Raw genomic sequence first — 13,900 nt, 5'->3', positions numbered from 1 at the left:
TTCTTTTCAATTTTATTTTTGGTTAAAAAAACTATTTCAAAAATAATGATAATTGCCACTAAACTTTTATTGATTTTCAGACTAGAAACTGGAGCCAATAGGAGTAACAGGTCATGTATTTTTGGGAAAGCTTTAATTGTATTCTCCTGTTTAAGAGTAAACTCACTCTTACTCTTTTGTGTTTTCTTTACTGTAATTTGAATGTCTCTCTTCCTGCCTGTTTAAAAGTAGAGAAGCAAAAATGGAGACCTCAGGAAAAATGGAAGGGAAACCATAATTTTGTCCTTTTACTTACCCTCAGACTCCATATTTGGATAGGATAACCTATGGATGTATTAGATTATTTCTTAATAAGCATTTGCATGAGGAGCATGTAATATGCAAAACTTTTCAAGTATTTGGGCACTTTTAATGAATTGGTTTTAAAATTACTATTATTTCCAACAGAATGTAACAGTCAAGGGATTCATGATGATATAAATAAGTGTAAAGTTATTTATGTGTGACACTTTTATACTTATAATTACATAATAACAAAAACACATTCAGAAAATACACATTCACTAAATAAAGTAGATTTAGAAGTTACACTTTTTTTCTGGAAGATATACCATTATCAATCTTTGGAGTCTGTGGCTAAAAACTAAAGGCATCATTACATGAATACGAAGACTGGCATTCCACAAATCCTAATCATTAATGTATAGGATTTTGTGTGTAGGGGAGAATGTTCGTTCCATGTTTCCTGAGCTAAACTAGAGTATTGCTTTACATGTGAATTCATAAACAAGTAAATATTGGGGTTTTTTTTTTCCTCACAGGTTAGTTGCAAAGTGTCCCAGTTCATTCATCTTTACCTGATGGGCTGTAATTACTTTTGGATGCTCTGTGAAGGCATTTACCTACACACACTCATTGTGGTGGCCGTGTTTGCAGAGAAGCAACATTTAATGTGGTATTATTTTCTTGGCTGGGGTAAGTGTCATTATACATACTTGTTGATTCAGTGGATTAAAGAAGCCTTTGGAGGATGCCAGGTTCCTTTGTAATATGAATATACCAATGAGTAATCATTTTTAAAGAATATCAGGTGATTAACTTTTGCTTATTCTTGTAAACTGCAACATTTTAAGCAAAGTATCACTGACTCATCCATTGTTTTCAGTAGTCACAAGTCAATATATAATAGTGTCTTTTTTTCTATTGAATATGCCAATGTATAGGGTATCTTGGCTGAATATGTAGTGACTAAAACAATAGAAGTAGAATCATAAATTAAAGATTTAGTCTTTGTACCATTCTGAATATTCATTTTTGCCATGTGTAAAATGAGAGCATTGGGTTCAAACATCTTTGAAGTTCCATTCTAAAAATATTTGTTTAAAATATTGTCATTTTACGGTAAGAGTAGAGGGATTAGTAATTGAATAAAGGCATGCAAAAGATTTATTTTTTCTACACAATATCCTGATGTGGTATTATTCACAAAGCAAACAGTGATATACTTCTGACATATTAAAAATAACTAGAATAATACAAAATATGAAGTGCAGAAATGAATTTAACAGGACTAGTTTCCAGAAACAAAACTGAAGTTGTACTTATCTATTATCATCTATCTACCCTATCATCTATCTATCTATATCTCTATCATCTATCTAAACTATCATCTATATCTAGAAAGAAATACATATACAGAGTTGTATATATACACACACACGCACACCCACAATTTTAGTGTATTCTGATTAACTTTATAAAGCATTGCTTAATTACGTATTTGGAAGAGCTGATTTAGAATGTTCAAAGGCTGCCAAATTTTTGGTACATAAATTAATCACTTTTTTTCTTCTTCTCTTCTTCAAATAATGGCTTACTAGTAGTAATCTCTCTCATAGTGGAAGTTCTTGTGATTCTCCACTTTTTTCCACATCTGATAATGTACCAAATGTTGGCCAATTCCATCTCACAGAAAGTACATGAATGCTGAATTTCTTCTAATCCTTGTGGCTTAGGAAACACATCTTAAGAGTTAAGCTCTGAAGTCCACTGATTCAAAATGACTTATGAATTATAGTAGAAGAAAACATACACACATATACACACAAACATAAAAATGTAAATACCTAATACTTTATAATGTGTATTGTTGACGATACAAATAATGTTTATTCAACAAATATATAGTGGCTAGTTTTTTTGCTCCTAGAGTATCTTTGAATTTTTGTATTTAATTACATATTTTCGAAATACCATCTGTAGAAAAAATGCCTATTTATTTTCTTTTTCTTTGTTATTACAGGATTTCCACTGATTCCTGCTTGTATACATGCCATTGCTAGAAGCTTATATTACAATGACAAGTAAGAAAATCTCTTTTTATTATTTCTACTGGAATAATGTAAAATAAAAATTTTCAACATAATGTTATTATGTTTTCTCTAGTTGCTGGATCAGTTCTGATACCCATCTCCTCTACATTATCCATGGCCCAATTTGTGCTGCTTTACTGGTATGTAACAAATTCCCCTTTCCTTATCATTGCTCACATTTCAACTTTATTTCTGAATCATCTGGCCTATGGTATCCTTCAGGGTCCCAGTGGACACAGATGGACATGCATGTTCACAGTGCTTAAACGAATAGCGTTTAGTGAAGGTATCATATCTGATGTATGCGCAGGAAAGGCAAAGGAACTAATTAGTAAGGGATGGTGAGCCATTAGGGACCAACAATGGAATGCTGTTATCACAGCTAGACCTGAAGAGAGAAATGTTAGTGCAGTGAAATGAGCACTGGGAGGAGTCACCCAGTAAGAGATCTGATCTTGAGCAGAGAAAAACAACCACTGCCAAAACCACAGCCTGGCAGAATAGAAGCAGCAGAAACAAAGACTCAAATTTATCTTTATTCCCATACTCTTATCTTTTGGTTTTTCCAATTAGCCAGATGCAGCAAACGTCTCAGGGCAAGGAAGTCTGGGTGAAGCTGTTCACAGACATCATCCTCCTGTGGCACAGAGAGGAATAGAGGATGAATCTAGCAGGGGGTGGTGGGAGGTGACAAATAAGAAAAAACAAAATACCTATGCAAATTTTACATTATAATTATTATCAGTTAATGTGAGTGCATGAATTAGACATTTTAGTGTGATTGCAGGAAAACAGAAGTCACATTTGATGCTTTTATTACACTATTATTATTTTTATTATTTTAATTGAAAAAAGGTCTTGCTCTGTTGCCCAGACTGGAGTGCAGTAGAATGATCACAGCTCACTGCAGCCCAACTCCTGGGTTTAAGGGATCCTCCCACCTCAGGCTCTTGAGAAGCTAAGACTATACGTATACACTACTATGCTTGGATAATTTAAAAAAATTTTTTTTATAGAGACAGGATCTCACTATGTTGCCCAGGCTGGTCTTGAACTCTTGGGCTGCAGTGATCCTTCTGCCGTGGCCTCCACAACTGCTGGGATTACAAGTGTATTACATTATTTGAATGAGAAAGTAAATTAATACAAACTAGCAATCTAGCATGCTTTGTCTCAGAGAGTATTAGAGATCATACTGCAATTACAGTCCTTAGGAGTGGTATTTTAGTTACAGCTGCTATTCATTTTTTTGTTGTTGTTGTTATACTTTAAGTTCTGGGATACATGTGCAGAACGTGCAGGTTTGTTACATAGATATGCATGTGCCATGGTGGTTTGCTGCACCCGTCAACCTGTCATTTGGGTTTTTTTTTTCTTTCATTGTTGTTGTTGTTTTTATTATTATTATACTTTAAGTTTTAGGGTACATGTGCACAATGTGCAGGTTAGTTACATATGTATACATGTGCCATGCTGGTGCGCTGCACCCACTAACTCGTCATCTAGCATTAGGTATATCTCCCAATGCTATCCCTCCCCCCTCCCCTGACCCCACAACATAGGTGGGAATTGAAAAATGAGAACACATGGACACAGGAAGGGGAACATCACACTCTGGGGACTGTCATTTGGGTTTTAAGCCCCACATGCATTATGTATTTCTCCTAATGCTATCCCTCCCCTCACCCCCACCCCCCGACAGGCCCCAGTGTATGATGTTCCCCTCCCTATGTCCATATTTTCTCATTGTTCAACCCCACTTATGAGTGAGAACATGCAATGATTGGTTTTCTGTTCCTGTGTTAGTTTGCTGAGAATGATCATTTCTAGCTTCATCCACGTCCCTGCATAGGACATGAATTCATTCTTTTTATGGCTGCATAGTATTCCATGGTGTATATATGCCACATTTTCTTTATCCAGTCTATCATTGATGGGCATTTGGTTTGGTTTCAAGTCTTTGCTATTGTGAATAGTGCTGCAAGAAAACATACGTGTACATGTGTCTTTATAGTAGAATGATTTATAATCCTTTGGGTATATACCCAGTAATGGGATTGCTGGGTCAAATGGTATTTCTGGTTCTAGATCCTTGAGGAGTCACCATACTGTCTTCCACAATGGTTGAACTAATTTACACTCCCACCAACATTGTAAAAGTGTTCTTATTTCTCCACATCCTCTCCAGCATCTGTTGTTTCCTGAGATTTTAATGATCACCATTCTAACTGGTGTGAGATGGTATCTCATTGTGGTTTTGATTTGCATTTCTCTAATGACCAGTCACGATTAGCTTTTTTTCATATGTTTGTTGGCTGCATAAATGTCTTCTTTTGAGAGGTGCCTGTTCATATCATTTGCCCACTTTTTGATGGGGTTGATTGTTTATTTCTTGTAAATTTGTTTAAGTTCTTTGTAGATTCTGCATATTAGCCCTTTGTCAGATGGGTAGATTGCAAAAAATTTCTCCCATTCTGTAGGTAGCCTGTTCACTCTGGTGATTGTTTTGCTGTGCAGAAGTTCTTTAGTTTAATTAGATCCCGTTTGTCAATTTTGGCTTTTGTTGCCATTGCTTTTAGTGTTTTAGTCATGAAGTCTTTGCCCATGCCTATGTCCTGAATGGTATTGCCTCGCTTTTCTTCTAGGGTTTTTATGGTTTTAGGTCTTCCTTTTAAGTCTTTCATGCATCTTGAGTTATTTTTTGTATAAGGTATAAAGAAAGGGTCCAGTTTCAGTTTTCTACATATGGCTAGCCAGTTTTCCCAAGACCATTTATTTTATAGGGAATCCTTTCCCCATTGCTGGTTTTCGTCAGGTTTGTGAAAGATCAGATGGTTGTAGAAGTGTGGTGTTATTTCTAAGGCCTCTGTTCTGTTTAATTGGTCTATGTATCTGTTTTGGTACCAGTACCATGCTGTTTTGGCTAATGTGGCCTTGTAGTATGGTTTGAAGTCAGGTAGCGTGACGCCTCCAGCTTTGTTCTTTTTGTTTAGGATTGCTTAGTCTTGGCTATACAGGCTCTTTTTTTGGTTCCATATGAAACGTAAAGTAGTTTTTCCTAATTCTGTGAAGAAAGTCAATAGTAGCTTGATGGGGATAGCATTGAATCTATAAATTACTTTGGGTAGTATGGCCATTTTCACGATATTGATTCTTCTATGTATGAGCATGGAATGTTTTTTCATTTGTTTGTGTCCTCTCCTATTTTCTTGGGCAGTGGTTTGTAGTTCTCCTTGAAGACCAGGTCCTTCACTTCCCTTAGAAGTTGTATTCCTAGATATTTTATTCTCTTTGTAGCATTTGTGATTGAGAGTTGACTCATGATTTAGCTCTCTGTTTGTCTATTATTGCTGTATAGGAATGCTTGTGATTTTTGCACATTGATTTTGTATCCTGAGACTTTGCTAAAGTTGCTTATCAGCTTAAGGAGTTTTTTGGCTGAGTCGATGGGGTTTTCTAAATATACAGTTATGTCATCTGCAAACAGACAATTTGACTTCCTCTCCTCCTATTCAAATACCCTTTATTTACAGCTGCGATCAAGTTATTTATATATGTGCTTGTGTATGTATGTGATATTTTTCATGTAAAATTCAAAGCTTCCTCATTCGTCTCTTCAGACTCTTTTTAAATACAGATATTCTATTATTTAACTATATTTGCTAGCTGCAGTTTAGTATATGGTTGTGTTGGATCACTGTTCAAACCATTCTCAAAATGTATCATTGTTAAGCCATTCTTATAGAATTTATTATGACTTTCATAACATTTTTTGATATACCTTAATGTAGATTATAGTGAAAATTTCAAAGGCAGAGGCACTTGCCTCCCTTCCTTCTCCTACATTCTAAGGGCATGAGTGACATACTGTGTTTAAGTTGTACCCTGAGACTGCCTGGCTTTGCATTGTGTGCATAAAAGAGTCAGCACTGAATCCTGGCTCTACCACAGCTGCCTGTGTATCATCTCAGAGCAAGTTTTCTGTTTTATTTTGTTTTTAACCTCTCTGTGTCTTTGTTTTCTCATCTGTAATGATGGAATAATAAGAATATATACCTCACAGGGTATCATAAGGATTAAATGAGATGCTTTCTGTTAAGTGATCTGGCACAGTTAGTGCATAGAATATTATAAATTCTTGAAAAAATGCCTTCCAAGTTTCCTCACTTGTAGTTTCTGCATACCATGCTTCTACTCTGAGGAGAGCTTGAAGAAATTATAATATATCGTTTGGGCTACCCAGGAGATTCCAGAACAAATGCAAGACAATATTTTATTACAAAAGATCTGGCTGCACAGAGGGGTACATGATTCAGACTTCTAAATCAGTAAGGTTCAGGAAGTGAAAGCACCTAGCAAATGCAAAATGTAACATCATCTACACTATCCTTGGAAACATCTGTTCATGTAAACTTTAAGGAAGAAAAGTAAGGATGAAATACAGGAATATAGCCCATCAAGCTGGTCAGTAAGAAAAGAAACGAAAATCCACATTATTTGCCTAAAACTTTCCCATCTTGTTGGCCTAAAACAAGATTAGGAACCTATTTTTCTGTCCGGATAAATCATTCTGTCCTTGTTTAAGCTTCAGAGCTCCTTCTTGGTCCTGGCCAATTCCAAGCTCCTCAGAAGAGCCCTAGTAATTGTTCTCATGGTTATCATATGTTTTTGCACAACTTTTATAAATAAGATATTTTAATCACAAGTCATTCCACTCAGACTTCCTCCATCACATTTCCATGTGAGCAGGGTGGTACTGGAGTGACTACAGCATTTTTGAGATCCTGTTGAGGGGAAGTTGAGAGATGATACATTTAATTTGGGTTCAGTGACAGATATTTAGGTGACTTCAGTGCATAGTTAAGTGATTGTTTGGGAATGACTTCCAGAAACTGTCCTACAGCCACTGTATAGATTTACCCCAGTTCCTGTCATGACCCAAGCATGGTACTGTGATATCAAAATAGCCTGATGGGCCTACTAGCTATGTAAACTTTATGAGTATGTCAGTTAAAGGTTTCTTCTTTTCTACTGAACTAGTTTTGCTCAAGGGTGGGTGAAATTCAGACATAGTTCTTCTAAAATTTAAAATTCTTCTTTTATTTTTGCTTATAGTAAATGGAAATATTTACAGAAAATAAAGTAAGATGAAGGGATTATAATTCTCAAAACTATGTTGTGTGGAAAAATAGCATGGAAAATAGCATCCAATTCATTCTAAGACAATTATTTATAAAATAGCTAATAGAATAATTAACTCTATTGTCAACTCTAGTTTCTAGTTTCACATTTTAAATCAGACTTCCCATTTGGAGAAGCACTTTGCATTTAAAAATTTTCATATAATTGGGATCATCTAAATTGCAATGTTTCTACTGTCTTTTTATAGTTTATGATTTAATGTATTAAGATTATAAAATATTTGATATTAAGCAGATAAAAGAGCATTTTTATCTTTTTTAAAAGAGCAATGGATGCTTATGAATGGAATATATTAGGATGAGTGGAATAACAGCTGACATGTTGATTTGTCACATTTCATTCTCACACCTGTTGAAATGGCTTATTCTGCTTTTGCCTTTATCGTATTTCTGTGTCTGCAAACATTGCTTTTCATAGATGTGTTTCCATTAGGATTATAGTGAGCTGTATATTTTTGAAGCATATGTTCTATTAAATTTTCTAAAAATAGTGGTAGAATATTTTTGTGCCCAGTTATTTTTATGACACATGTGTCCATTTAGCAAATGCATGCTCTTTGTTAATTCTTTTCTATAATAAATGGGAAACTACTATTTTTTGCAATTTTTAAACTGTGTGGATATAAATTACATTTGGTGCATAGATTGAAAATTTAAGATTATTAAACAAAGGGCAGATGCCAGAACTAAGGGTGAGGAAAAAGAAAAGAGAATAGCCATTAGCCCCTGTGGAGCTCTTCTGGAATTAATATTCATGATTCTATGGAAGGCATAAGGAATGGGCATAGAGAAAATGGACCAAAGTAAAAGATATTGACTGGGTGAAAATAAGAAAGAGATAAACTCTAACTTGGGTGAAAATAAGAGAAAGATAAACTTGTATTATGCGAGAGAAAGAGAAATAAATATGTTTCAGTAGGACCCTGTTTGCTGAGTCACATTAGAGTGTCAAAGGTTTATGTCTCCCATCCAAAGAAACTACTGTCTCTTCGAGAAAGTTGTTAAGGCACAAAAATAGTGAATATTATGTCATTGCAGACAGTAATTAACAGGAAGTCTTATAGAATGTCAAATTATTTTAGCTCTAGAATGACTGGGGTTGAATATCAGCTGGTTCAAAGTTCCCTCATAAGTAAAAGAGGATTACAGTGATATTTTGGAGAGGTGTTGTAAAGATTATTGTTACTAGAAGAAACAGGAAAGTTTTTGGTTTGAAAGATGAAAATGGTTATTATGGTATAATATACATTTAGAAAGTATGTCATATGGACATGATAAAGAGGGGATGCTTTAAAAATTAGCATTTTTCTATAAACAATTATTTTCTTTGATATGAAAATGTTCAAAATCTTTAGTTTTTAGACCACAGATTTTTTTAATTGCACGTGAAAATGAGCTGAGAAAAACTGAAATATTCTTCAACTGAATATGTTCCACAGTAATTATACCATAATTTAATTTTACTTTTTAAAAACTTGTTTATTAAAATTGATGTACTTGTTAAATTGATAAATCACAATTCCAGAAATATAAATTAATGCCTTAGGCAATAATACCCTTTAAAAATATTCTTGTACATTAAAAATATCTTAAGATTTATAAAATTGGAGATACTTGAATAATGCTTCTTAATATTAAATATGAAATGATTTTCAGATGCCATTTTATTTCGTTTTTAGGTGAATCTTTTTTTCTTGTTAAATATTGTACGCGTTCTCATCACCAAGTTAAAAGTTACACACCAAGCGGAATCCAATCTGTACATGAAAGCTGTGAGAGCTACTCTTATCTTGGTGCCATTGCTTGGCATTGAATTTGTGCTGATTCCATGGCGACCTGAAGGAAAGATTGCAGAGGAGGTATATGACTACATCATGCACATCCTTATGCACTTCCAGGTATGGCATTCTTGATAAGAAGGCAGCTTGAGAAGTTTGGTATTAAATATACATATAGCTTTGGTTTACTCCTGACTACTTGTACAGCTATTTGGTTACAAATACATGTATCTTTCCATTTGGATTCAGATCATTCTATTTTTCTTTTACAGGGTCTTTTGGTCTCTACCATTTTCTGCTTCTTTAATGGAGAGGTATGATAATTGATTTTATTCCTTCTATTATTTTATATTTACTGTCTATCTATCCATGTATTTAAATGAGATAAAATTATAAATTCCCCAGGAACAACCATGTTAAATTCTGTTTCCATCAGGGAAAGAACCATAGAATCTCTTACCATAGGTTTAACTCTCCTTCTCAAATGCTCAGGTCATATTGGAGTTCAAAGCCAGGGAAAAGTCAACCTCACTTAAAAATATTTCAAATGCTATTCATCTAATCTTTTGAGATACCTTTGAGTCCCATTAAGTCTGAGCTTTTCCCCAGATACAGTGCCAGGCAATCCCAAATCTCATAGAACATACACTCTAATAGGAAATAAGAAATAGGATCATCTCATTTTCCCTCTTTCTCTTTTTTGCCTGTCTTACAATGTAGCCTATGGAAACAACTTTATGGCAAATACGAAAGGATTTTAAAAATTAAACTCTTGGTTATACAGGGAAGAAATTCAATGGGTTAGGAAATTTAGAAGAGAATGCTCTAATTCATAACATGACCATGTACTCTTCAGTACTTCTAGATTTTTATCCATGCGTTTCCTACTTGGGAAGTTTCAGGCATTTTGAAAGCTGGTAACATATTTCTTATGCATACAAATGTGTTATAGCTCAGTAATCTGAGCTCTATTGACTTAGCTCTTTATATGTTTTTAATCTGCTCGACACAATTTAACCTGTAGGAGGATTTTGGCAAAATTGAACAAAGTTTAGAAATCCAGACAGCAGCTGAGTGAGACACAGACACTTGATAATGTGAAGCTTATCATAAAGCTTCAGATGGGGAACACATGGGACCAGTTGGTATAACCTATGACAACCATTCCTATGAAAAAAATGAACATTGGAAATCATGCACACATCATGAAAAACTATAACATGTTATTTGCGCTTGCTTAAGTAATATTTTTACTTCCTCATCTTGACATATAATAAAACTCAATGTTTAGTTTTTAATTAAAATATATCTCAAGTTCAACACGTATTTATTTATATTATTATTATTTATCTATATTTATTTATTTGTAATGAGGTGTAGAATTGCCACACATTGTAGACTATATTTCATACATTTAAGTGGTACTTCCATAATTCTTCTGCTATACAGAAGACAAGAGCAACTTTTTCTGAAATCAGAGAAGCATAGACAGAGAATGCAGTTACAAAAAATAGATAAATCATTTGTTTGATAGTAAAATTCAAATAGATTTTATTATATACCTCTATAAATTTAATGTTATATACACTGAATTAGACAACCCTAAATGCTACTTGTATAGGATGTAATAATTAAATATAGATGAGAGTGATATGGACAACATGCTAAAGAACATGCATGAAATAGGAAAGGTAGACCTCTGTATCTACAGAAACAGATTTTAATTCTATGAACTAATTTTTAAATATTCAAAACACACTCACTAGTAAAATATTTTGTAATAGGAGGCAGTGTAGAATAAACACAGCAATGCATTTAATCACCAAAGATGCTACTTTTCATCTTGGCTGTGATATTTTGGCAAATGCTGGCAAATTTCAGGAGCCTGTGTCTATCTTTCTTAAAGGGAAATTAAAGCAAGTTCTCTACACAGGTCTCAGAAAAATAAATACAAGCTAAGAAAGATAAAGTTTTTAGCACCATGCCCCACTTCGTGAGATTCTCAGTATACTTATTATTTGATTTGTCAAATCACTTATTTTCAAAAATACATGTGCAAACAGGAACATTAATCATTTTGGATCAAAATCCCAAATTGGCTCTTTTATTTAGAAAGAGTGCCCAGGGAATATCTAAAGTAATGCCTAACACTCCTGTTACACTCGATCTGTGTAAACAAAAGGGACACAGAACCTTGATCTTCTGCCATGTCCTAAAATTGAGAAAATTTTGACATTGGAAAATTACAATAATACAAAATGTTTGAGTTAGGTTGTTGCCAAATCTTTCAGTTCCTCACAACATTTCTAATATCTGTTCCTTTTCTTCATCTCTGGAGATACAATCCCTGTTTCAGTATGATTCATTTCTCTTCTTAAGAAATACTATGATCCCTCCCTTTTTGTCTCAATGCCTCTTACTTTTTCCCACTCTCATAACATGAAGAAACAACTGCCAAATTCATTTTGTTCCAACTATGTCATGTACTTCTTAAAATCATTTGCTCAGGCTTAGTTTCCTTCTTGTTTTCCACATTAGGTCAAATGCCTGCCTTTAGCTTAATATTTGTGTTTTTTTCTTTCCCATCTTTTATGTACTTTTTAGCCAACATCTTGCTATTAGCATTTCTCACTAGTTAAATAAATGTGGCTTGACAAGTGCTTGGATTACTTTCACTTTATCCCTAGTGCCCTCAGACAAAAATGTGCACTGTGATCATAAACTAGGGACTCTAGTCATCAGAAGATTATATTTAACAACACCTGAGGGTAGATATTCCATAAGATGAGCAAAAAGTTTTGTTGAGAACAATTATACCCAAATTCTTTAATGAGAACTACGTAGAATTTTTATAAAAGTTTCGTAAATATTTTAAATTGATTCCCATTAAGGAGTATAAAGTTAGTTCCTTATTGGGTGTTAATGGGTATATAAAGTTGTAATGTTACATTCTAAACATTTGCCTTACTACTTATACATGGTCATGCATAAAACAATAAAAACATTCATATCTTTAATAACACCCAGCTATCTTCCCTTACAATGGAAATTTGCTCCCACTGATTTTTTCTCATTAAAAGTTTATTAAGAGTAGCTGCTTTAATGTCGTATTTAACAGGTGTGATATTGTATTAGAGGAAGCAGAAGAAAAATGTAACATCCTTAGAGCAAATAACATAAACAAACAAGTCTACAAGGCCTGTGGATCTTTAATTAGGTTTATTTTTAACTATAGTAAGACCTCACAGTTCATGAAATTGGCTTTCTATGGTTTTTCTGATGATTTAGCTGCAAGGAAGAAATAGAGTGATGACCTTAATCAAAGTAGATATTTTAAGAGCAAACAGTCATATATTTCAATAGCCATTTTCCTTCCAAATTGAATTTAAGCTTTCCTTTTTAAGACTATAAGTACTAGACTCACAGCTAAGATATTACTTCCTGTCAGCTTTTTCTCATACTTTATGTAGAATTTTTTATACAAAGCTATATACCACTTCCCCTCAACCAGAAACTATATTGATTATGTACTCAACCAATTCAGCATTTAGTAACAAAATGAGGAGAAGTTTATGAAACAAAAAATAAGGATCAAAAATATTTCTCATCAGATGTATCTAGATAATTGGTCAATGGTCATTTTTGTTTTGAATCTCTGAATATGTATTTAAAATTCACAATCTGAAGCCATTCAATTTGTAGTTTGCTCATGATCTTGAGGTTGTTACATATGCAGATGTTATTTTTAAATTATCTTAATTTAGATATTTTATATGGAGGATTTAGAATTATATTACTAAATTGAGAGGAAAGTTTAATTTTTGCAAGATAAATAAATTTGTTGCCTTATAAATGCTTTTATTTTCAAAGCATATTTACATGAATATAAATTGTTTTCTTCAGATATGGTTACCATATATTTTTTTTAATTGAGCTTGAAAGGCCTGAAGTTACTGAACTTCATCATAATGTAACTTTCAATACGAAGTTATTTCATTTTAATTATATAATTTTTGAACTATATAGTAGAGTGAAATTAACTGATAATTTTAATACCTCATTTAATTTTACCTAAACACATTGTTGGCTTTATATTTGCTCCTTCTTTTTTCCTACATGAAATGAGACAATAAAACTTTGGGTTTATTTTAAGTGACAGACTATAAGATACTTTAACAGGAACTCTGAAGTATCCTGTAAAGCTGCAGACATCCTGGGACACCTATTTTCTATAGAATGTTTGTAATTGGAGGAATTGAGGTTTTGTGTGTGTGTGTATGTGTGTGTGTGTGTGTGTGTTTTAATCCATTAGACTAGGAAATAACAAGAGAGAAGTAAGCCCTTTTTAAAGATTTAATATTGATTTGTATACATGGATATAGTGAAGAGAAAGTTGAGGAATTCTATATAAGTAGTAGAAAGTTAAACAATTATACTTCAGTACGTAGAAAATGAATTACCAGAAAATTGCTGTGAGATGCTCAGATTCCCTTTGGAAAAGCACTGAAAGAGCCAAAGAGCAATAGAGAGCTTGGGGAAGACCATTCAA

The 13,900-nt window shown here is 33.5% G+C and overlaps 1 protein-coding gene across 3 annotated transcripts in view; it reads left to right on the top strand.

The window, feature by feature from the left end:
* The window catches only part of CALCRL (calcitonin receptor like receptor), a 106,259-nt gene that overhangs the window by 86,947 nt on the left and 5,412 nt on the right, over nucleotides 1-13,900 (top strand). For all 3 annotated transcript variants that reach the window (XM_515970.8, XM_009443842.5, XM_063790628.1), the window contains 5 exons: nucleotides 822-975; nucleotides 2,303-2,363; nucleotides 2,446-2,512; nucleotides 9,253-9,471; nucleotides 9,624-9,665. In XM_515970.8, the coding sequence (XP_515970.3) occupies nucleotides 822-975; nucleotides 2,303-2,363; nucleotides 2,446-2,512; nucleotides 9,253-9,471; nucleotides 9,624-9,665 (543 nt within the window). The remainder of the gene's footprint in view (nucleotides 1-821; nucleotides 976-2,302; nucleotides 2,364-2,445; nucleotides 2,513-9,252; nucleotides 9,472-9,623; nucleotides 9,666-13,900) is intronic.

This window comes from Pan troglodytes, chromosome 13 (genome assembly GCF_028858775.2).
Source record: "Pan troglodytes isolate AG18354 chromosome 13, NHGRI_mPanTro3-v2.0_pri, whole genome shotgun sequence".
Lineage (NCBI taxonomy): Eukaryota > Metazoa > Chordata > Mammalia > Primates > Hominidae > Pan > Pan troglodytes.
Note: the sequence above shows the minus strand (reverse complement) of the source record. Positions and strands in the feature narration are given on the sequence as shown.